Source organism: Stenella coeruleoalba (assembly GCF_951394435.1).
Source record: "Stenella coeruleoalba genome assembly, chromosome: 4".
NCBI lineage: Eukaryota > Metazoa > Chordata > Mammalia > Artiodactyla > Delphinidae > Stenella > Stenella coeruleoalba.
Genome location: NC_137149.1, coordinates 21793626 through 21817234, shown reverse-complemented (window position 1 = coordinate 21817234; position 23609 = coordinate 21793626). Strand labels below are relative to the sequence as shown.

The window sequence follows — 23609 nt, the reverse complement described above, 5'->3', positions numbered from 1 at the left end:
GGGTTGCCCCTAATGTTTCATTTCCATCATATAGAATGTGGCAGAAATGAGATTAGGGTAGATTAGAAAAAGTGATAAAGCTTCCACCTGGCTCTGTCTGTTGGGGTGCTCATTCTTGGAAGTGAGTTGCCATGCTATGAGGAAGCCAAGTTGGTCATAGCTACGGCCAAGTTCCTGGCCAACAGGCAGCACCAACAACCAGCATCAACCTCTAGACACTAGTGAGCGACCTTCAGATGACTCCCAAGTTCCAGCATTCAGACTATTACAGATGACTGCAAGTGGGGCAGAGTTGAGCCGTCCTCACCCAAACTGCAAACTTGTGGCCAAAATAAATGTTATTTTTAGTACCTAAGATTTGGGGTGGTTTTGTTGTGCAGCAGTAGATAACTGGAACAGGAGTTCAGATTGTGTAGGGCCTTCTAGACCTTTGTGAGGACCTTGACTTTTTCTCCTGAGTGATTTAGGAAGTCGTGGGATTGTTTTGAGTGGAGGAGTGATATAACCTGTGTTAAGTAAGTATAATATTTGGACTAGATCTCTTTGGCTGCTTGGATGAGAATATATAGATTAGGGACAAAGGCAGAAACAGGGAGTCCAGTATATATTAGTAACTCATTTATGTCGTTGAAATTTTTGCCCAAGAATTTAAGATTTGATTAATATGTTTTCAGAAATAAATATTTCAGTCTTTTACATTCTTGAATATTCTTAGTACACACACATATACATAATACAGTAAAATAAAAGGTGGTTTTCATGCTTTATTTTGACTTACATTCCTAAAAAGGCTGTTTGAATAAGTCACCAAAGGAGGCAATTTTATTTTATTTTTAAAAATTTTTTAATTTAATTTTATGTATTTTTTTATACAGCAGGTTCTTATTAGTCATCAATTTTATACACATCAGTGCATGTCAATCCCAATCAGGAGGTGATTTTATATTCTCTTTTTTATATGGTAAAAATAGGGTTGATGAAGAATGAACTTAGATCAGATTACAGTATTGCATTTTATTTACTCTGCAGTAAATTTTGAATGTTTTGTCCAGTTGTAAAAACTAGTTAAATTTTCTAGCTCAGGTCTTCCCATAGCCTTACACATCACCTGCCTCTTTCCACTGCTTGCGTCCCCTGCCTCAAAACACCTGTGCGTGTGCGTGTGTGCACGCAGGCGCGCGCGCACACACGCACACGCACACGCACACACACACTGCACTGTCTTCCTTGCAGTTTCTCAGAGCTGGCTTTCATCTCTGAGTGTTTTCATTATTATTCTTTTTGTCTAGAATGATTTTCTTCCAGATGTCCCTGTGGCTAACACCCTTATTTCCTTTATGCCTCTCCTTAAATGTTATTTTTCCATCAGTGAGACCTTCCCTGACTACCCTTGGTAATAGGTAAGCTCCCTTCCTCTCTCCTACCCCCAGCATGCCTATCCCTATTACACTACTTTATCTTTCTCTCTTGTATTGTATTTCTTTGTTTTTCTCTATTGTACTTATTACATTCTGGCATATAATTACTTATTTGCTCTCTCCTCATTACTACAACTAGAATGTATGCTCCATGAGGGCAGAGTCTTTGTTTTCTGGTGTAGAACAATGCCTCACATATACTAGACAATCAAAAAAAATAGATGTTAAATGTGTAGGATTAATATCTTAAACATTACCTGGAAAAGTTGACTACCTAAATAAGAAATGACTTTTGAAAATATTTTTCATTTTTTATCATTTGTAATTGTAGCTAAAAATTTTGGTTCTGAATATCTAATATCACTTGGCATCTTTCTTTTTAAATTTCTTATTTGTAAATTAAATTTTCTTGTATCAGTGGAACAGATTCTTGAAATATTTCCTAGCCTACCATATGTTCATCTTAAATGCAGTTTTTTTTTGAGATGACATACCCCTTGAGCTAATTAATATAGAACTTAATATGATCAATCCTTATTTGGTGGTTTATCACACAGCAAACTTTATTTTTTCCCTACTTTCACTCACCTAAGATGATTGTCATAAAACTGGAACTTATTAAAAAGCTTTTCTTGCTTAAATTCAATAAAGAAAATAGAAGACCAGATTAACACCTATAATTTAATGTTCTTGAATGATGTTCCCACTGTTTCAAGTCTAGTGAGTTCCTACTGTTTTATTTGATTATATGATGTTTATTTTTGTATAACATAATTTTAATTCCTGCAGTACACTTTAAGATTTAAAGCAACTTATCTCAAAACTCTTTCTAAATAACTTAGATCGTAGTCAGCTAGGAGACAGTTTAAAAATGGGCCTCATCTCAATCAGAATCTCTGAGGATGGGATCTGAGAACTTTCCATGTTTAATTCTTATGCACTAACATTTGATTTAGAGACTTGGGCAACCATTTCTACATATTACTCATAGAAATAATTAATTTTTTAATGGAATTTTAAAGCAAAAGACTGTTAGTTTGAGTATAGAGTTTCGAGTTTCGCTGTTGAAATGAAATTGCTCAAGTGTTTTTTAGTTGTTGGTATTAAACTTACTGGTTGATGTATTTGTTGATTCCCAGACGATATTTGCACAGTTTCAACACAGTCGAGAAAAAGCACTTCCTTCGGATAACATAAGGCATGCTCTTGCAGAAAGTTTCAAAGATGAGCAGCGATTTCAGCTTGGCCTTATGGATGATGCTGCAGAGTGCTTTGTAAGTATTTCTGATAATCCTTAAGTTAGAATGGCAGTTTGCATTCCTTAAATTATGCACCTTTTGAGACAAATGAAACATAAATTTATAGCAGTGGAAAAGTATCAGAACTGCTCAGTAGATCCCTGTCTTACCTACCCTTCAAAGCTCAGTTTAAGTCCACATGTGTTTTGTGTACTTTTGCTTTTGATTATTTGTGCTGCTCTAATTTTTCAGTTAGGCTACTAAAATACTTTAAAATTTAGTTACTGGAGCAAAAAGGCTTATTATGTATAAATCATAGCACTTAAGTCGTTCTGTTCCATGGGATTTACATATGCAACACACTCTCCCAGTAACATTTCTCATTACATGCAATGATTCTCTTTGAAGAGCAGAGGATCTTGATGGGCAGCTGTCAGGGGCAACAATTCTGATATACACCTTACTCCAGGTTGAGAATCACTCACTGAGGTTGATGTTCTGAGACTGTGTTACCACCATATTGATAAGTAGAGCATTCCTTTGATCAGGGTTGTACCTTATATACCTTCTTAAATATGCATGTTGATGTTTAATCGTTTCAATAAAATAGATGTCACCTATATTTAAGATAGCTATTTCTTCTCTTAATTTTATATCTCTTCAGCAAATTCTGTAAATTCTTTCATCAGAAACCCTTTTAAGGTTTGCGTCGCCATGTTATTTCCCTGTCACCATTTCTGTTTAGCTCGGGCCTCTACTCTCAGCATTATTTAAGCCTCCTTGCTAGTGTCCTTTTAACCTATATCCTAAGAGTCTTTTTTAGCAGCCACCATATTAATATAATTTTTTTCAGATAAATGCTTGCACTTCATATATTTCTGTGATTCACATCTGTCTCTCTTCTGACATTTAAGGCTCTTTAAATTCAAACTCCAGTTTATCTCTTTGCTTCCTTCCTGAATTTTCCCTTCTGGTGAGATAGTTTCAGTCCATTCCTCAAACATGTCTTTTAAATTCCTGTTTTTATAGCCTTTGCTCAAGTTCCTGAAATATTCAAAACTTTCCTAATCTATTTTTGTTAAAGTTCAACATAAGTCACATCTACTAGATAATGCATCATCAAAGCATCCCAATCCGTTCTCCAAATTTTTGAAGAATTTATTACTCTTTATAGAATTCATTTGGCATTTGTGTTTTTTTTTAAATGAACATCTCAAATGCTTAGCACACTTGCCATGTTGACTAAAATATGACAAAAACAACACACACAGTCATGAAATACGCTTTTCATACTTCTCATGTTTATAATTGCTCCACTGCTTAAAATATAAATGGATATATTTTGTACAATACTGAACTTTATAGTCTTACTTTCACTTAAGTGAAGTATACTAATCCATGATATGATTATTCATGGGATATCTAGAAATCCAGGCTTAAATAATTGAATAGTTATAAATGTCCTGGGGCAGAGGAGGGGGAAGTTAACTAATTAAAATAATCCATTGGTTAAGTTTTGGTAAAAAGGATAATTTGTTAAAGAAATTAATACCCCTTATTGATCTATATTACAAATCCACACTTTCATAAGAAGTTTGTTGAAGAGCAGATTACTTGCATTCGGGTTGTTAGTGCAGGTATTATAAGCCTTTATCATTGATGTTTTGATTTAAGTTATATAGACTATCCAAGTGATCCAAGTAGGATTTTTTTTAATTAATTGCTTTTTCTCAATGTGAGAATGCTGGGAACATAGGAAATCTTGTTTTCTAATATTAAATTCTAGATGTCAGCCACCATGAATTGATTTTTTAAATCTTTATTAAAATCATGTTACATTATAATGTTTTGCTAAAATTTTTTTAAAATCGAATGCTGCAAAAGGTGAATAATTGAGCAACATTTGAAGGCTCGGTTAAAGAGGGAAAAGCTGAAAAGCTGACAATGTATATGGCACTTCTGAGTTTGACACTTTGGAAAATACTTAGATTTTTCAATTTGTAAAGTTAAAAAGAGTTGTATTTTGAAGTGTCCTATGCAAGATTTGCAACTCATTTGTCTCTTAATTTTTTAATTAGGAAAATATATTGGAGAGGATTCATTTTCACATAGTGCCAAGCAGAGATGCCGACATGTGTACCTCTAAATCTTGTATCACTCACCAGAAGTTTGCTATGACTCTGTATGAACAGGTGAGATGGCTTAACTGTTTTATTAGAGACTATATTTATGTTTTATGATTGATAAATTAGACATATATTTTTACCTGCAGTGTGTGTGTCGTAGCTGTGGAGCATCATCAGATCCTCTACCCTTTACAGAATTTGTGCGGTACATTTCTACAACGGCCCTATGGTAAGAACCTACTAAAGCATATTTACCAAAGATGTTAGTCATGTATGTGATCACATTGAGCCTTCATTTTATGCAACTGTAGCATATCTGAATATCTACTCTCTGAGATTAACAAATGTGCTACCATCAGGGGTACTAAGTGATGTCTATCTCAGTTGTTTCTGACTTAACCAAGTATAGATGTCACTCAGTGAAATGTACAGAATATTAGTCAAAATGTATATTTATTTATATTTATAGCAAGTTTTTGAAACCGTGAAGGAGAGCTTAAAATGACAAGTTCAAGGGTAAATGGAATTGTACATGATTTCTTCATTTTTGCTAAGGTGTTACCTTTGTAGTGGCCATGTCTCCTGTCGGCTCCACCATGTCCCTGCATAGTGATGGAAGCTAGGGTAAGCAGACAAGAAAGAAAAAAGTGAAAATAATCCTCTGTTAGGTTTATTGCATTTAAGGCCATAACATTCACCTGAAATAAAAATTTGCCATGCTTGTCTGTCCCCTCCCTCCCTAGCCATGAAACATCAGCTTAGGGATCCAAAAATGATCTCTAGACTTTACATAGTAAGAGTTGTTTGAACACGGCAACAGGTATTTGAGAGTGTAAATATTTGATGTATGATAAACACTTAATGAGATCATAAATGTTTGCAGATACTTTAGTACAAAAGACAAAACATGGGTCAATAATTATTAATCAGAATGCATCAGTACAGCAGTTAGTTACTAAATGCTACCAATATTTTTATCATTGCACAAAGTGAATATTAGGTGCTCGTCCATTTCATTGTATTATTAAACTTCCTTGATTTATTTTGGATATAGCACATTATTTCTTAAAGATCATTGAATATAGCAAGTTGGTAATTTGGATATATACAGAGTTGGGAAACATCGATTTAGAGGAACATTCTTTAAACTTCAGTCATTTGTAGTCAGTTTCATTCACTTTGTTTGAAGAGTAGGGTGGTGTTTGAATCAGGATAGACCACAAACTAAAAGCTGTAAAACTTTAAGTCTACTTTGAAACTCTTGTGTAAAATGACAGTGCTCTGAGACAGTATCAGGTAATGAGAATTAGAGTTCCATCAGTCTCTCTCTGGTCCATGCCATGAATTGCTAAAGCCCAGAATTTGAATTCTAATTATAATCTCTCTCTTCTTATTGGTGATAAGTATTGAATACCAGTTGTTCAATGCTTACTATGTTCCAGGCTTTACATTAATTGTTGCTTTTAATCTTAACAAAAACTTTTGTTGATCAAGAAATAGGTTTAATATGATTAACCTGGTAAATGGATGAATTAAGATTGAAATCCAGGTCTGGGTTCATTTCAAATTCAAAATGTATCTGGTTAACCACTACTCTGATGCTGTCAATTTTGTAAAAAACCATTATGTGCATTTTGAATGAGCCTGACGGATTTAGTGCTTTCTAGTCTACTTGTGAAGTGCTTTAGAAGAATTGGTACTTTTAGTTGTTATTGAATATTGTATATTACTTACCACTGAACTGTAAAATATATCCAGCTCTAGGATAGTTAAAATTACTATTAAGTAAAACCAGAGCACCACGAATGGAAACTAGTAGGCGTATTGAGCTTACATTATATATCTTTTTGGAAATGTTTAAATAGTTGTTTAAAGTTACTTAATACCTTGATATGTAAAAATTTGACTCTAGGAGAAGTTGGATACAAAATGGCACTGATACCCTGCCTAGACTCTAATGAAATGGTTAGTAGTCATAATAGGAACAAAAGGCACAAGCCTCATTTAAGTAGCTTTGGTTGTGACTTCTGCATTAATCAGCAAAGGGCGCTTCTCTTAGCTGAAAATAACTTTGTTTATGGGAACTTTAGGCCAGAGAGGGAGCCTTTCCTAAAGTTTCTTGTTCTTGTTAGGCAAAAGTTTAAACTCAAGTCCCTGTTTGTTAAGTAATAACGTAAAAGAAACTGCTAACTTAGAATTACCTTCAGATGGAACATCTTACCTCATTCATCTAATTCCAAACAATGGTATGATTTCATGTTATTTTATTCTGTTCTTGACCTTTTTTCATCATAACCTGCCAAATATCATAATTTTTCATTTCATGGAAATTTACTTCATGGTTAATTTTTCAAACAAAATTGTGTTTTAAGACAGAAAAAATGATCATACCGATATTGATAACTTAGTATTTTTGATGCAAATTTACTGGATATTTTTTAAGTTCGTAGGCCAGGTTTGGGACTGCTTCTTTCTTTTGTAGCAATGAAGTTGAAAGAATGATGGAAAGGCATGAACGCTCTAAGCCTGAAATGTTTGCAGAATTGCTGCAAGCAGCAAATACAACTGATGACTATAGGAAATGTCCTGTAAGTATAATTTGGAGAACACTAGTGTGCTTCTGTATTTGTAAATTTGAAAATAGACATTCAGAAATTACCATGCAAATATTAATTATATCTGGAATTAATTTGAAGAATTTATTTTTTCAGTGTTTTCTTAGGTAACTCTTTATACCATATGAGCTCTTATTTCTTTAAAAACTTGTAACACTGTGAAGGATTTAAGGTAGCATATGTTGATTAAGTTCTGAAGTCTATCATTTGACTAAAGAGAATTTCTTTTTTGTTTTTCTTTAAATAAACATTACAGATGGTATTATTCTTCCCTCATGTAACATTATTAATGGCTTCAAGGGCTTTATATCTGCTATTTTTTTAGGTTGAATTCTTGTTTTAACAGATTTACAGAAATACCGAAGAAAAGTACTTTGATTTAAAATAAACTTTATGTTTAATCAATAATTAAGACAAATACTTTGCTAGAAGTCTATTTTAATATGCTGAAGAAATAAATTTCTGATACATGTTAAGAATGTTGTTGCATAATACAAACTGTATAAGGCATTACCTGTGGTATATCTGTTTTGATAATTTCAAAAGTTGTCTTTTGTGTTTTTCTTTAGAGTAACTGTGGCCAAAAAATAAAAATTCGGCGTGTTTTAATGAATTGCCCAGAGATTGTTACAATTGGTTTAGTCTGGGACTCTGAGCATTCTGACTTGACCGAGGATGTTGTTCGGAATCTCGCGACACATCTTTATCTTCCCGGGGTATATCAACTCTTTTCCTTCTCTTCCTTTTTATTTTTAAATTCCTCTAAAACGTCTTCATATATTATAAGGCACTTTGTTTTTCAGAACTAAATTTTCTTTCTAAAGGAAATAATTTGCAGATGTAACTCTGATAAAGTTAATCAAATCAGGCTAACTGGAATGCCTTTCTTGCTTAGACTAGGAATGTCTTTCAGTTACAAACTAAACCATCATGTGCTCTATCCCTGTATCACTATAGAGTGATGATGATATGATACTGTATGCATGTGTGTATGTGTGTGTTTGATAATGATTATAAATATAAATATTAAGCTAGAAAAATTTAAGATTTAAAATTCATCTACAGCTCTTATCTCTTAATATGCTTTTTACCATCTTAATACATTTTGAATTGGTTTATATTACAATTAAACTTTTAAATAGTTATCTTGAGGTAGTACGTTTAATGTATGTTAAAATATGTGATTCAATCATGAATTATCAGGAAATGTGTAATTTACCTCACATTTTGAGTTTATGTATGTAAAGTGTCAATTCTGTGTTAGAGATACTGTGCTACTAAACTAAGTTGTAATAAATACATTTTATTGGACTTAATGTTTCTTGTGGACTAATTGAAAGTAGTAATTCTGTTAACAGGGCAATGTGGTGTCTTTAGTACTAATATAATATCAGTTTGGGGCAGTATGCATGAGAAATATTTTTCATAGAGAATCAAACGCATGACTCATCAAATAATTGTTCCTCACTTTAAAAAAGATACAGTATTAAATATACATTATTTTTAAACAGCTTTTTTATAGGGTTACTGATGAAAATGCCAAAAATAGCGAACTTCACCTTGTTGGCATGATTTGCTACACTAGCCGACATTACTGTGCCTTTGCTTTTCATACCAAGAGTTCCAAATGGGTATTTTTTGATGATGCAAATGTGAAAGAGGTAAGTGACGCTTTACTAACTGGAATATTTATTGTGATTTTTACTTTTTAGGAATAAATGATATAATAATGAAATAATTATATAAAATAATTATTATATGTAAGTATATAAAATAGAAATAAGTGAATTTAATTATAATAGCATCATTTAAAGCCCTCCAGTATTAAAAATTAGAAAACCAAATAGATGAAGCAACTGCTTTAGACACTGGACGACAGGCAGTTGAACAGAAAAAAGGGAAACCAACAAGATGAACCCTACAATGATCCCTGCCTCCTGCCTAGAGGTAGTTTCTGGATTGCAGTGCAGCGAGGGAGAACCCAAACAAAGCCTAGTAGTCTCACTGAGTTGAGGAAACCGAAATTAGAGTTCAAGGAGGCCAAGATGGCTAAAATTTGCTGGACAGATTACCAGAAAGAAAGCTGCACAGAGGGAAAGTCCTGGAGATTGGCAGAGGGATCCCCTTTAATCTTTGGCTGAATAGTGATCCACCATGTGTAGGGTAAATGAGCACAAGGTGGCAGAAGGGACCACTGGAAAACAATTCCCTAAACTCATGGGGCTAGAATAGTTTGCATCCGTACTAGCAAGAGTGGATACACAGGACATCAAGTTGAATCCTCAGAAAAATATCACCTTAATGGTGGGGCTAAATTATTCCTAGACTGAAGATTGCTCTGGACCTGACATAAAAAGCTTAAAATGATGCCTTCAAAGGGCCAAGATGATACCATATGACATAACACATAACTACATGTCAACAATTTAAAAGGAAAACAAAATAGTTCAATAGCCAAAAATGTAAAATTCAGTGAAATTTTAATATGCCATTTCAAAGTAGCATTCACTAAAAAATTACCGAATATACAAAGAAGTAGGAAGACATGACCCATGCCCTGAAGGAATATCAGTAACAACAGACCTTCTCTGCCATTTCATTTCTTCAAATCACATGAAATGGGGTGAGCAGGCAGAGTAGGGAAATGGAGCACACCTTCTTTTCTCTCAGAAACTTCATCAGCACCTCAAAAACGAGGGTTCATACTAATAACTGATCTCGGAGGTCAGTTCCAGGCCAGATCTGATATTAAATTGCCTTAGGAAAAAAAAAGACCAAAAATGACAGAAGTAGACATATCAGATAAGAAGGTTAAAACTGCTGTTTGGCTATAGAGAGATTTATTAGATAACAGTCAGTAAACATGGACCATAAAACTAGCTGATAAATTGGACTTTGTCAAAACTTTTGCTCTTCAGTAAGGTACTGTTAGGAGAATAAAAAGACAAACCATAGACTGGGAGAAAATATTTGTCAAGCATATATCTAATAAAGGCTATATTCAGAATATATAAAGAACTCTTTTTTTAAATTTATGTATTTAATTTAGTTATTTTTGGCTGTGTTGGGTCTTCGTTACTGCGTGCGGGCTTTCTCTAGTTGCGGCGAGTACGGGCCACTCCTTGTTGCGGTGTGCAGGTTTCTCATTGCGGTGGCTTCTCTTGTTGCAGAGCACGGGCTCTAGGCACACGGGATTCATTAGTTGTGGCACGTGGGCTCAGTAGTTGTGGCTCACAGGCTCTAAAGCGCAGGCTCAGTATTTGTGGCGCATGGGCTTAGTTGCTCCACGGCATGTGGGATCTTCCCGGACCTGGGCTCGAACCCGTGTCCTCTGCGTTGGCAGGTGGATTCCCAACCACTGCACCACCAGGGAAGCCCAAGAACTCTTAAACTCAATAATAAAAAGACAAATCAATTAAAAAGTGGGCAAAAGATTTGGACAGTTCACCAAAGAAGATACATGAATGGCCCTTGAAATGATATTCAGTGCATCATTAGGCACAAAGGAAGTACAAATTTGATTCACAATGAGATTGCATTACTCACCTATTAGAATGCCTAAAATTAAAAAGACTGACCATACCAAGAGCTGACAAGGACTCTTGTGAGGCTGATGGAAACGCAGAACTGAACAATCACTTTAGAAAACAGTTTATCAGTTTCTTATAAATTTAAACATGTTTATCATACAGCCTAGCAATTCCACTCCTGTGAAAGCATGTATCCATACATAATTTGTACTTCAATTTTCATAGCAGTTTTACTCATAGTAACCAAAACTGGAAACAACTCAAATGTCTATCATCAGGTGAATATAAAGAAGTTGTACAACCATACAATGGAATATAATAATCAGCAATAAAAAGGAATGAACTAGTGATACATGCAACAATGTAGAAAAATCTCAAAAGCATTGCGCTAAATGAAAGGAGTGAGACACAAACAGCTAAATAATATGATTCCGCTTATGTGAAATTCTAGAAAAGGAAAACACAAAGTGACAGAGTAGACCATTGGTTGCCAGGCATTGCAAAGGGGTACAGGGAAAGTTTTGGAAGTGAGGATTACATGATTGTAGACATTTAGCAGAACTCACTGACTTGTACAGTGTAATTGGATGGTTTTATTTTATTAAGTTATATTCAATAAAGCCAGTGAAAAAATTTGGAAACTCATATTCTAAAGTCCACACTTTGCTTGAATTACTTAGTACTTTGATATGGCAGTTTATTAAGAAGTTCCATCTTGAGTCAGTATGCAGCAACATTTTGGCACTCCTATTTTGCATTTAAATTGTCAAAATTTGAAGGAAGTTTAAATTGTCAAAATTTGAAGGAAGAACTGGGTAGTCACTCTCTGAGTTTCAGGTTTCTTTTGTTTTCAAACTACTCTCGTTCTTCAAGTATCTCAGAATCCCAGGTAAAGGGGGTAAACAGCTAAAAATGTGTAATTTGGGGCTTCCCTGGTGGCGCAGTGGTTGGGAGTCCGCCTGCCGATGCAGGGGACGCGGGTTCATGCCCCGGTCCGGGAGGATCCCATGTGCCGCGGAGTGGCTGGGCCCGTGGGCCATGGCCGCTGGGCCTGCGCGTCCGGAGCCTGCGCTCCGCAGCGGGAGGGGCCGCAGCGGTGAGAGGCCCGTGTACCGGAAAAAAAAAAAAAGTAAAAATGTGTAATTTGAACAAACTCCTCAAATTTTTTTAAAGACCCCTTCTCTAATAAAAAGCGAATATTCTAGAATGCTTTGTTTCATTGGTTTTGTTTTGTTTTTAAATGAACTTTATAGAGGTATAATTTACAAACATTAAAATGTACCCATTCTAAGTGTCTAGTTTGGATTTTGACAACTGTATACATGCCTGTTTAACCTCCACAATCATTGTATAGAACATTTTCATCACTCCAGAAAATCCTGTCATGTCCCTTTACTGTCCCCAACCCTGGGTCCCAGGAAATCATTGATCTCATTCTACAGTTTATGTGAATGGTCTCTTACAATAGACATTCTCTGTGTTTGGCTTCCTTTGCTAGGCATAATATCCTTTTTTTTTTTATTTCAAGATACTTTATTTATTTATTTTAAAACAGGTCACAACACTAAGCTTCTGGCCCATTCTGCCAATGCACAAGCTACAAATGCTTGCTCAGCAGTTGAGGGGCACACTTTAGTAGCATGTTTGAAAAGTGAATAAAAATCCATGTAAAACAAATGTTCAAATAGTTTCCATAGGAACACGGATAAGTGTGACCCCATCACCTAGTCTTACACATTGTTGCATCTGTGCCAACCCTATTTACATAGACATCTCAAAACTGGCAGAAATTAAGTTAAATGGTCCCCCCCAAACCCTTAAATCAAGCTAAACTCGCAGTTAACAGCTACAAGAATGGTATCTACACATTAATATGAGCTGAAGCACAGGCTTCTGGGTGCTGTTTCATTCCACTCTCCCAAGCACAGGACACAGGCAGAGTGCCAACATCCTGCTCCTCTACTCCGAGTGGGAAGTCGTGGTTCTGGATTTGCTGCATCAGTTGCCATGTTGGCCCTGACGTCACATAGTAGATGGTCAGTCTCTGGAATCCATTGAAAGTAGAAGCAGCAGTGGCTACCATCCAGTCATCATACGGCCATCCAGTTGTTCCAGCACCATTTGTTGAATAGACTCTTATATTTCCCCATTAAATTGCTTGAAGTCTTTGTCAAAAGTCAGTCAACATGTATGAACAAAGCCTTTAAAATTTTGATAATCTAGATCTTGATATAGAAAGTGTACAATCTTGCCCATCAGTTTTTTAATGATAATGTTTATATGATTTTTATCTAGACTAGTTACTAAATAAAATTAATCATATAGTGTGATGAACAGTTGAACTGCTAGTGTCTGAGTGTCTTTAAAATTTTTTAATATACAAAGTAATTCAGTCTCTGCCTTTTCATGTAACACATTGATTACAAGGTTTTGTTTTGTTCCTATTCATTTGTAATTTTTTAAGGTTGGAACTAGATGGAAAGATGTGGTCTCCAAGTGTATCCGATGCCACTTCCAACCACTGCTTTTGTTTTACGCAAACCCAGATGGCACAGCAGTTTCCACTGAAGATGCGCTCAGGCAGGTCATCAACTGGTCACCTCATAAATCCGTTGCAGAAAATATAGGTAATTGTTTAAAAGTTCTTTTTAGTGTTTTTCTGTTATCACAATCACACTAGGAATACTAATATACTGAATATGAAATGAATGTTGAGGATAATTTCAAAATTTAGTTTCAGTAAAGTGGAGTTCAGGAAAATTCTAATACTTAGAATTAGTCTTTATAAAGAAACCTTTCCTCCTCTGTGGCCTCAGAAGCACCTTCAGCAGCCACCCACGACTATGGTCACACAAACACAGGAGGGGATACTTGGCTGGTAGCTCTTACTAGCAGTAAATATTGAGATTTAAAGTGAGTTAGTACACTGGAAAAGTCCAAAGCAGCGAGGCCATTTTTGAATGCCCTACAAAGCATGTAGAAGTCCTTAAAAGATGTCAGTCCTCTAAGTTTTTAAGTAATTTTCTCTATATCATTAAAAATGTCTGAAAAGATGATTCAAATATCTCTTCTGCTGGTGGAGAGGAGGAAGGGGATTATACAGTTTTGTTGGTCTTTTTAAGGATGTGAAAAGTCCTCAATTCATAAGTCGGAGAATTCAAAAGAAAATGGATTTGGTGATCAGACAAAACAGAGAGAAAATCAAAAATTTCAAGCAGATAGTATTTCATCATTTAATCGGAGCCACATTCAAACAAGTGGCAGTAGAGGAACAGGTATGTATTTAAATTGTCATTTTTACATCGTCCTTGAACTGTTAAGCTTCCCCCTCTCTTCATAGTTAAGCTTCCCTCTTTCTTCACTTACTGAATCTGTAATTCTTGGTAAGGACCAAGAGGAGAGTCCTTAACTAGCTTTCCTTGGCCATGAAGAGAAAATAAAAAGTAGAAACAAAATTTTGTATTTGGACTTAAGCATTTCTCCGAGACCTATAGTTTTATTTGAACAGTTTGACGTGACTAGTGTTTGAGTTTCTCCATTCACTCAAGGCTGTACGTAATAGGGTGGAGGCAACCTGGACTGTCACCAGAGAAAGCTATGATATGGCCTTTCCTTCAAGGAGTTAATTGTTAACTTGTAGAGGAAAAACATTCAGTTAATAATTTGACTCATATGCCAAAATTAAATGTAGTATTAGTGAATGCAACAATAGTTTGAAGTTACTATAGTTGTAGTTTATTTTTAACCTCATTTTTATTCAACTGTCTCTTGTTATTATCATTCCACAGCTTTAATTTTCACAATCCAAGATCTGTGATTAGGGTCCAACATGAAACAATCACAGCATGATGTACAGTTATGGTTTAGAAATATGCAAAACTCTAAGTGGGTGGATGTTGAGGATGATTTTGTAAGGAACTTTTAAATATATTAATGAAATAATGTCTAACCCTAAAAGTAACCCATTTAATCAAGGGTGATAAGATTCAGCATTAACAATTACCATTTACGATAAATGCTTTTAAAAGTTCTTAATGGAACTTTTTCCATTTTATGTATTATTGATACTCTTATATTAAGCCATTATCTATTTTTCAAAGATACCTACTTTTACTAGAAACTGTATGTGTTTAAGAACACAAACATTGGAGCCAGGCAATTTGTGTTAATAATCCTGGTTCTACACGTACAAGCTATGTGAACTTGGGCGAGTTCTTAACTTCTCTATGCCTCTGTTTCTGAATCCAAAATGAAGATAGTAATTGTACCCACCTCAGAGGAGTATTGATAAATGAGTTTAGACACTTAGAATAGCGCCTGACACATACTAACCACTCAGTTACCTTTAGCTCTCATTATTTCAAGAAAAGTTCTCTTGTTTTCCTTTACATTCGCTGTAGAGCTATACATGAAGTTTTAAAACACAGCTTGCATCTCTAGTGTCAGCATAAATCACATTGAGTTTTTAGTTAAGCATAAAAATGATTTTATTGTATAGTTTAATCTGTATTTTGTTAATATATAGCATCTTAAATTTTAATATAGTTCAATTTGTACTTTTATTGAGCAATTTGAAAAATGATCTGTATCATTATTAAAGAATGGTTTCTTTTACAGTTAAGTCAAGTCACAATGATCAAAGGGAAAAAATAAAAGACATTTCCAGAGAATGTGCTCTAAAAGCCATTGAACAGAAAAACTTACTTTCCTCACAAAGGAAAGATTTGGAAAGGGGACAAAGAAAAGATTTGGGCAGACATAGAGGTAACTTAAGAACTTACAGCATTCATTGGAAAAGGGGCAGCTAATTTCTTATTTTAAGGCTAAGTTTTATAATTTAATACAATTTAATATAATTTCTTTATATATTATATATATTTATTTAGATATTATGTATCTTAGTATGATTTCTTTAATATACCTATTAAACCTATAAATGTAAAGTTTTCCTAGTTCTTATTCAATTCTAGCCTGGAATACTTGTGTTTTTTATGTTTCAACTTTACTTTTAACTATAAATTCAATTCACCCGTGTGGTACATTCGAATAATAAGGAAGGTTATAAAATTAAGTGAAAAGAACTTCTTTTCCTGCAACCCTTGACCTTCACTCTGTTCCACTGTTAATAGTTTCCAGTTCATTATGAGCACGTCTTACTTTTTATGGTTTTATGCTCTTTTCTTTATGAACATAGTATAATTTAACCGATATTGCTAGACTTTAGAACTTGATTTAAGATTCTTGCTGCAGTGAAATCCTTTCACAGGTACTTTTTGCATACAGCCATTAGCATAAAATTCTTTCAGAATAATTGCTGGGTTTAGGGTATGTTTATTTATTTTCAACTTTGGTAGGTGTGGCTCAGTTGTCCTCCTAAAATACTTGACAGTCTGCACTCCCACCAACAGTGATTAGATGTCTGTTTCCAGCAGCAATTGGTTTAATAAATTTTAAATCTTTACCAATATAATAGGTGGGAAATATTTTTATTTTTATGGTTTTTATTAATTATGAATGAGATAGAATAGTTTTTTAAAATTGCTGTAATTATCTTATCATCTACTTTAGAGATCATTTTTTAAAATAATTATATAACCATTTATTTTATGATTTACTTATTACTGTTTAACATTTCTTCTCAAACAAGGTATTTGGCTTGTGACTAAAAAGTGGCTCTGAAGAGTAGCTCATTTGTATTTTTATTTATTTTTAAAGATTTGGTTAATGAAGACCTTCCACATTTCAAGTCTGGATCACCTCCTGCCCCAAATGGCTTTAGACAATATGGGAATCCACATCTATATCATAGTCAAGGAAAAGGACCGTGTAAGCATGACCGAATTGCCCATCAGAGTCGAGCTTCTGCACAAACATTAAGTTCAAGTAAATCCCAGATTCTTGCTTCAGGAGAGAAAATAACTGGCAAATTTAAGAGTGACAGTGGTACTGGATATGATACAGACAGTAGCCAAGATTCTAGGGATAAAGGAAGCAGCTGTAATGGCAGCACTAAAAGCCGAAATCGAGGTTGGAAACCTATGAGAGAAACATTAAATGTCGATAGTATTTTTAATGAAAGTGAAAAAAGGCAGCATAGTCCAAGACATAAATCAAATATTAGTAACAAATCTAAATGTAGCAAAGATCAGAGTTTTAACAGTTGTCCAAAAGAGAATCCAAAGCAAAAATGTTTAATGACTATATATGAAGATGAAATGAAGCAGGAAACAGGAAGCAGGAGTTCCCTTGAATTTAATGGAAAAGGAGCAGAAAAAAATAAAGCCCTCAAAGAAACTAAAGTTCATGGTGACAATTGGCAGATGCAAAGGACAGAGTCTGGATATGAAAGCAGTGATCATATCAGTAATGGCTCTGCTAATTTGGAGTCACCTGTTATCGATGGAAATGGTGCAGTGATGGATATCAGTGGTGTTAAAGAAACCGCATCCTTCAGGTAATACACAAGTTATGTGAATAATTTCCCCCCACCATTCTCTCTTTTTAGTTATTTGAAGTAACTTTCAAAGGTTGGGGTCAGTTAAATGAAAGGCAAAGAGCTTGAGCTCAGAGTATCCTGGGATATTGCAGGTTATTTGATATTTCAAGTTTCTATTTTTAATAGTTATTTCTTGATTCCAAAAATAACAACTGTTTATTTTGGGGAAGTTTAGAAAGTAAAATACATTATCATTGTTGCCACTAAAAGCTATTGATGTATATATACTACAAGTTTTAAACCATAGATTTAAATTGGTGTATCTCAGTCATTCAGCTAATTGTTTAATTCTTCAACCTAGTTAATGCTCATTATCCCATTTCTAACATTTGTAACTCAGAACTGGGGTTATTTTCTTCTGTCACAACCCAGTTCCATGAAAGAGATATTTTTCCTTTAGCAAGTATTAAAGAATACAGCCAAATAACTAAGTTTGTATTCAATTAATTCTTAATTAATTCTGAAATCATTTATTATATTACTGTTAGCAGTCTATTTGCAGTTCTTTGTGTAACCTCTAAAACATGTCCACCACTTAGGTCAATTTAGCCACTATTTCTGCTCTTAATCGATCTAAAGCATCTTAATTTGATGTTAGCTGGTGTTTTATTACATTCATTGTTGAAAAGCCAGAAAAAGCGACCGCTCATGTTTTACCGAAATAATCACTGTAATAAAGACTTGGGAAGCTTTTTTACTTTGCAGGGTAATTTCATAATACTTCTTCGAAAGGGGTAGCCTAGGGTATTAGAAAGATCAGAACTTTGTAATCAGATAGGCTTGGATTTTAATTATTGGGCAAATTAATTTGACTTTCACAGCCTTAATCTCCTGTTGAAAAATGAGGATAACAACTCCTTTTAAGTATTTTAAGTTGTGAGATGTAGATTAATAATGTACATTAATCCCCTAGAACAGCACATGGTATATAATAATTGTTTAGCAAATGTTATTTCCTTTCTTTTTCTTGGGGTAAACTAAATAATAATCCATTATAGCTGATGTGTTTGGTGTGTGTTTTATTCTATTCTCTAGCAACCAGATTAAGACAAGCAATCTAAACATAGATCGTATGAACTGTACCTCCCAACAGAGCAAAAACTACTTGGAAGGTAAAAATTTTATTTAAATATATTATCATAGTAGCAGTAAAGAATAAATCATGGTATTACGAGTAAAGAAGCTAAGGACAGTCCTGTCACTGATAAGTTTATGAGTAATGAGGATGGAAGCTGGGAGAGTTTATGCTTGAAGTCTTAAAAGATGGGAATAGCTACTTCAGGGAATAGGAAAAAGGGAAAGTGTGTCAGTCAGGCTAGGCTAGGTTCTGCGCTGTGCAGTGGTAACAACTTGAAAATCTCCATGTCTTAGTACAAGATTGTTTCTTGCTCACAGCGCGTGTCCTGTGAATGTCAGCATGAAGTCTCTTCCTAGTAATCACTCAGGGCCTGAGGCTAATGGGACTCCATCTCTACCAGTACTTCTTTGATCATTGCAGTACTGGGGGGAGAGGAGATTGAAGGGGACACACATAGTGAATCACATGTAAGCTCTTAAAACTTTCAACCCAGAAGTGATAAATGTGCTTCCACTCACATCTGACTGGCCAAGGCAAGTCTTAACAGCCAGGCCTAATTTCAAAGAGGGTGGAAAAGGGTAATTTGCTGGTGCACTGCAATATGTATGAACGGTCCTAATGTCTACCACAGGCGTTAAGGACAGATAGAAAAATTGATAAACAGCCTGCTAGAAAAGTTCACTTCGGAAACAGTAAATACGTAATGGTGTGACATTATTATAGGCGATTTGTTAGCAACACATAGAGGCCCAGAAGCAAAGAAAACTAGATGTTTGTCTACAGAATTCGGCATTGTTACTGAGAGGTTATACCTGAAGGATTTGGGGAACAGGGATCAAGGAAAATGATGAGCAAGGGGATTACTGAGGTTGGAATCAAAGTCATTGTCTTCAAATTTTAGAATTCAGAGGGTTAGAAGGGCTATAGTTTTTCACGATAAAAAATAGCCACGAAGAACACATTTTAAAGTTTGTTTTTAGTCTTTATCATCCTTAAGGCTTTTGTGGAGATTATTTTTCAGGTTGCAGATATTGAATATGATTAAATGTTTAATTATTTTGTTTTCATCAAATGGTATAATATCAGAAGGAAACACTTATATTAAGGAAATAACCTTCCTTTCCCATATAAAATGTCTCGCCTGTTTAAAAAATCTGATAAAAGTCTGGTAACCAAGTATTACAGGAAACAGTAAAAGGCTGGCCAGAAATCAACAGCAGAAGTCAGTAAAAACTGAACAATAACTGCAAGTTCAGTGCTCTTTATAAAATGATGCTTGCTTCCTGATATTAATAAAAACACAAGGTCATAGAAATTTCGATGGTTAGGAGCGCATTGCTATAATAGCTTTGTTCTGGGTTTCCCCACTTAATATGAAATAGTATGTATGTAGCCAATTAAAACTAATTTTTTTTTATTGTGTTAAAATATACACCACAGAATTTGTCATTCTAACCATTTTTAAGTTACCATTGGCTGATATTAAGTACATGTGCATTGTTTTGCCACCATCACTACCATCTATCTTCATAATTCTTTCATCTTCTCAAATTGAAACTGTACCCATTAAACAACTCCCCATTCCCCCCTCCCCTGGCCCCTGCAACCTCCATTCTACTTTCTGTCTCTTTGAATTTGACTACTCTGGGTACCTCATATAAGTGGAGTCATGCAGGGTTTGTCTTTTTGTGACTGGCTTATTTCACTTAGCACAACGTCTTCAGAGTTCATCCATGTATCAGAATTTCATTCCTTTTAAGGCTGAATAATATTGCATTATATGATGTAACACATTTTGTTTATCCATTCATCTGTTGATGGACATTTGGGTTGATTCTACCTTTTGGCTATTGTATATAATGCCCCTGTGTATATTAGTGTACAAATATCTGAAGTCCCTGCTTTCAGTTCTTTTGAGTATATACCCAGAAGCACAATTGCTGGATCCTGTGGCAATTCTCTGTTTAGTTTTTTGAGGAACCACCATTCTGTTTTCCACAGCAGCTGCACTATTTTACATTCCCACCAGCAGTGCAGAGGTTCCAAGTTCTTCATATCCTCACCAATACTTGTTATTTTCTGGGGTTTTTTTTTGGAGAATTGCCATCCTAATGGGTGTGAAGTGGTATCTTGTTATGGTTTTATGTACCCCACGTTTTATTTAACTACATAAATTGCATTACATTAAAATTATTTCTTGTTTAATAAACTTCAAAGCCTACCATAGTTCTTTAAGCTAGTGTTTGCTTAGGGAAACTTTATTAATGTTCATGCCTTATGGTATCTGTATGTGCATTTCCCTCCCCTAGTCTTTGAGAACATGTTAAAGTGGGTATAGGAATTTTTTTTCCAAGCTAAAAACTGGCCCTGCGTGGATTTTTTCCTTTTTTTCAGTAAGGCACAGTTTAATTTTTTGTGGCTTGGTATGATTTTCTTGGATTTCTCCTACTTCTTAATTATAAAATGGGGGTACACTTACATTATTGACCTGAAGAATGACTTTCTATCCATAGGTAAAAGACTTTTACAAAGTTAAGAAACCTTAGAAAATTTTTTATTTTCATATTTTGTTTGACATTTAAGTCAGCTTTCAATATTAGTCTGTACAAGTTTATGTGATGGTAGAGAAATTAAAATCTATAACAATGCCATTGTAATTATCTCACTGATAGTTTTTCATTGATAGAGATATTATATAGCCTATTATATTTATGGATTCTGCTGCAAAAAAACATACCTACACTGCCTAAAGCTATTATTTGGGAACATTGTTGAAATTCCACAATGCCACTTAGATTATTTTAGCTCCTCTTTTAAAAATGGGTCACTAATGGGGAGAATGTCAAATGCCTTAAATTACATTCAAAACAGAAGAAATGACATGTTCAAAAGCACATGGTCAGGAGAAACTATCACATATTGGAAGGATACAGCTAGTTTGTTATATACAAGGCTGGAATGCATACCTGGAAATTGTGAGGTGATGGTTAGAGGATAGAGAGAAGCCAAATCATGATGAAACTTTTATGCTATTTTTAAATCCTAAAAAGTAAATGGAAAGGCATCTAAGGACAAGGAGAGTAGCGTACTCCAGTTTGCATTTAGAAAGGACTCTTTGGTGGCAGTGTAGGGGGTGAATTTGGAGCAGTGGGAGAAAAATTATTTAGATGAATAATAGCCTAGGAGAGAAAAGATGAGGGTATAAACTAAGGCAGTATCAATGTCAAGAAAGAAGATTTGAGAGATTATAAGAATGTGTGGACAGTGGAGTCACTTTCTGTGACAGATGTGCACAGTGAGGGAAAAGGAGAAAGCTGGGGGTGGCCGTATTTGGGTATTACATAAATGGATTCACCATTTACCAAATGGAGGAATATAGGAAGAAGGGACAAATTTTGGGGGTGAGAGAGGATGGCAAATTTATTTTTGGATTTGTTTGGTTTGTCATCTAGGTAAGTAGATTAGTTAGGAACAAATGTCTGGAATGCAGGAAAGATTATGTATTGGTAGCCATCAACATATATGGGAATTGAATGCGGTAGACATGGACAACATCATGCAGGAAAATGGGAGATTTCAGGGAAAAAAATATAGACAAAGGAAGAAACATGGGGTTTGCTGACTAAAAGAGATGAGCTAAGAGTAGAGAGAAGGAGCAACTTTGGAAAAGAATGAGGAGTAGCTGGAAAGTATGAGAAAATACAGGAGAGGGAGTTAGCACACGGAAACTGGGAAAATGGAGAGCTTCAAAAAGAAAAGTGATCACAGATTAAGCAGAATAAGGATTAAAAAGTCCAAGTTTGGTTTAGCAGTTAGTAAGTCATTAGTGACCTAGTAAAAGCAGTATTAGAGAAACATTAGAATAGAGGGAACATTAGAATAGAAGCAAGATTGAGGTAGAACTGAAGTGTTTAGAAGTAAAGGGTCATGATGTTTGTAACTTACTCTCAAATGGTTCAGAAAAAAAAGTGGGGTAAAGTGTTAATAATAGGTGAATCTGAGTAAAGGATATGCAGGTAGGTATATCTTTCAACTTCTCTGAACTTTATGAAATTATCTTCAAATTAAAAGTTTTTCAGAAAAGGTTACAGTAGAATAAAAAGTAAATAAGAGAAGTAAATAAGTGCACATGTCTGTCAAAACCCTTGCTGTGAATAGTAAAGAAGCCCTACCTAAAGGAGAAAAATGAAAGCAAGAGCTTAGTTTTGCATGTATGTTACAGAGGGTAAGGAACTAATGATGTACAGAGGGTGAGAAAGGTGTGAAGATAAGAATAGACCAGAACAGTAATTAATGGAGTAAGATCTCTGGAGGTAGAGTGAGAATGGAACTTCAAAGGAAAGCTTTGAATTAAGGGAGTAGTAGTTTTTCTGTAATGGGAGAGATAAAGGTGAGTGTTGGTACCATTCAGTGTGTATTGTGTTAGATGAGTCAGTTGAAGGAGTTCATACCTAGTGGACTCTTTTCTCTACGGAGTAAGGTTATCTACTGAATAAATATGTGTTTGGATATTTATAGATTGTAAATAACAGATCACAAAGGAATTATTAGGTCTTTCAAAAAACTTTTGCCATTTACTTTGGGGTCTGTAATACTTGGCTTAATCTCAGTTAATCATAGAAGTCAGGGTTAGTTCAAGCTGAGAATCTTGATCTTGCAAATGACAAGGAAGAGTGAAAGAAGTTAATCAGTGGTCAGAAAAATCTGTTAATTCCCTTAATTCTTATTGTAAAAAAATCTGTACCTCCATTATGTTAAGTGAAATATACTACCCTTAATGTTGTTAAATCCTAAAATTAGTAAATGAAAAAAAATTTTACTGGAAGAGTTTATTCGTATACGTAAGTTTATTTCCTCTAAGATGTTTTTTGCAAACTTCAGAGTATATTCATTTAGAGAGTATATCTGAAGAATGAGGTACTTTTCACAGTTGGTTTTGTTTCTGTGCATACTAAATTTATTTTCTCTAAGAGTTTCATAGACCATCGAGAGGCACTTGCTGTGGCCCAGCACCACCAAATGTTTATATGTTTTTTAAAACCATAAACTTTCAGTATTGAAATTTAATTTGTAGCAAAATAGCATTATTTGCTCTTTCTTTAAATTAT

The 23609-nt window shown here is 34.6% G+C and overlaps 1 protein-coding gene across 1 annotated transcript in view; it reads left to right on the top strand.

Moving 5' to 3' along the window:
* USP53 (ubiquitin specific peptidase 53) overlaps positions 1 to 23609 on the top strand; it is a 64710-nt gene that overhangs the window by 27518 nt on the left and 13583 nt on the right. Inside the window, exons 4-14 of the mRNA XM_079919938.1 lie at positions 2558 to 2692; positions 4735 to 4848; positions 4929 to 5011; positions 7265 to 7370; positions 7967 to 8113; positions 8909 to 9058; positions 13392 to 13554; positions 14050 to 14202; positions 15545 to 15691; positions 16643 to 17381; positions 18459 to 18535. Of these exons, the coding sequence (XP_079776064.1) occupies positions 2558 to 2692; positions 4735 to 4848; positions 4929 to 5011; positions 7265 to 7370; positions 7967 to 8113; positions 8909 to 9058; positions 13392 to 13554; positions 14050 to 14202; positions 15545 to 15691; positions 16643 to 17381; positions 18459 to 18535 (2014 nt within the window). The remainder of the gene's footprint in view (positions 1 to 2557; positions 2693 to 4734; positions 4849 to 4928; positions 5012 to 7264; positions 7371 to 7966; positions 8114 to 8908; positions 9059 to 13391; positions 13555 to 14049; positions 14203 to 15544; positions 15692 to 16642; positions 17382 to 18458; positions 18536 to 23609) is intronic.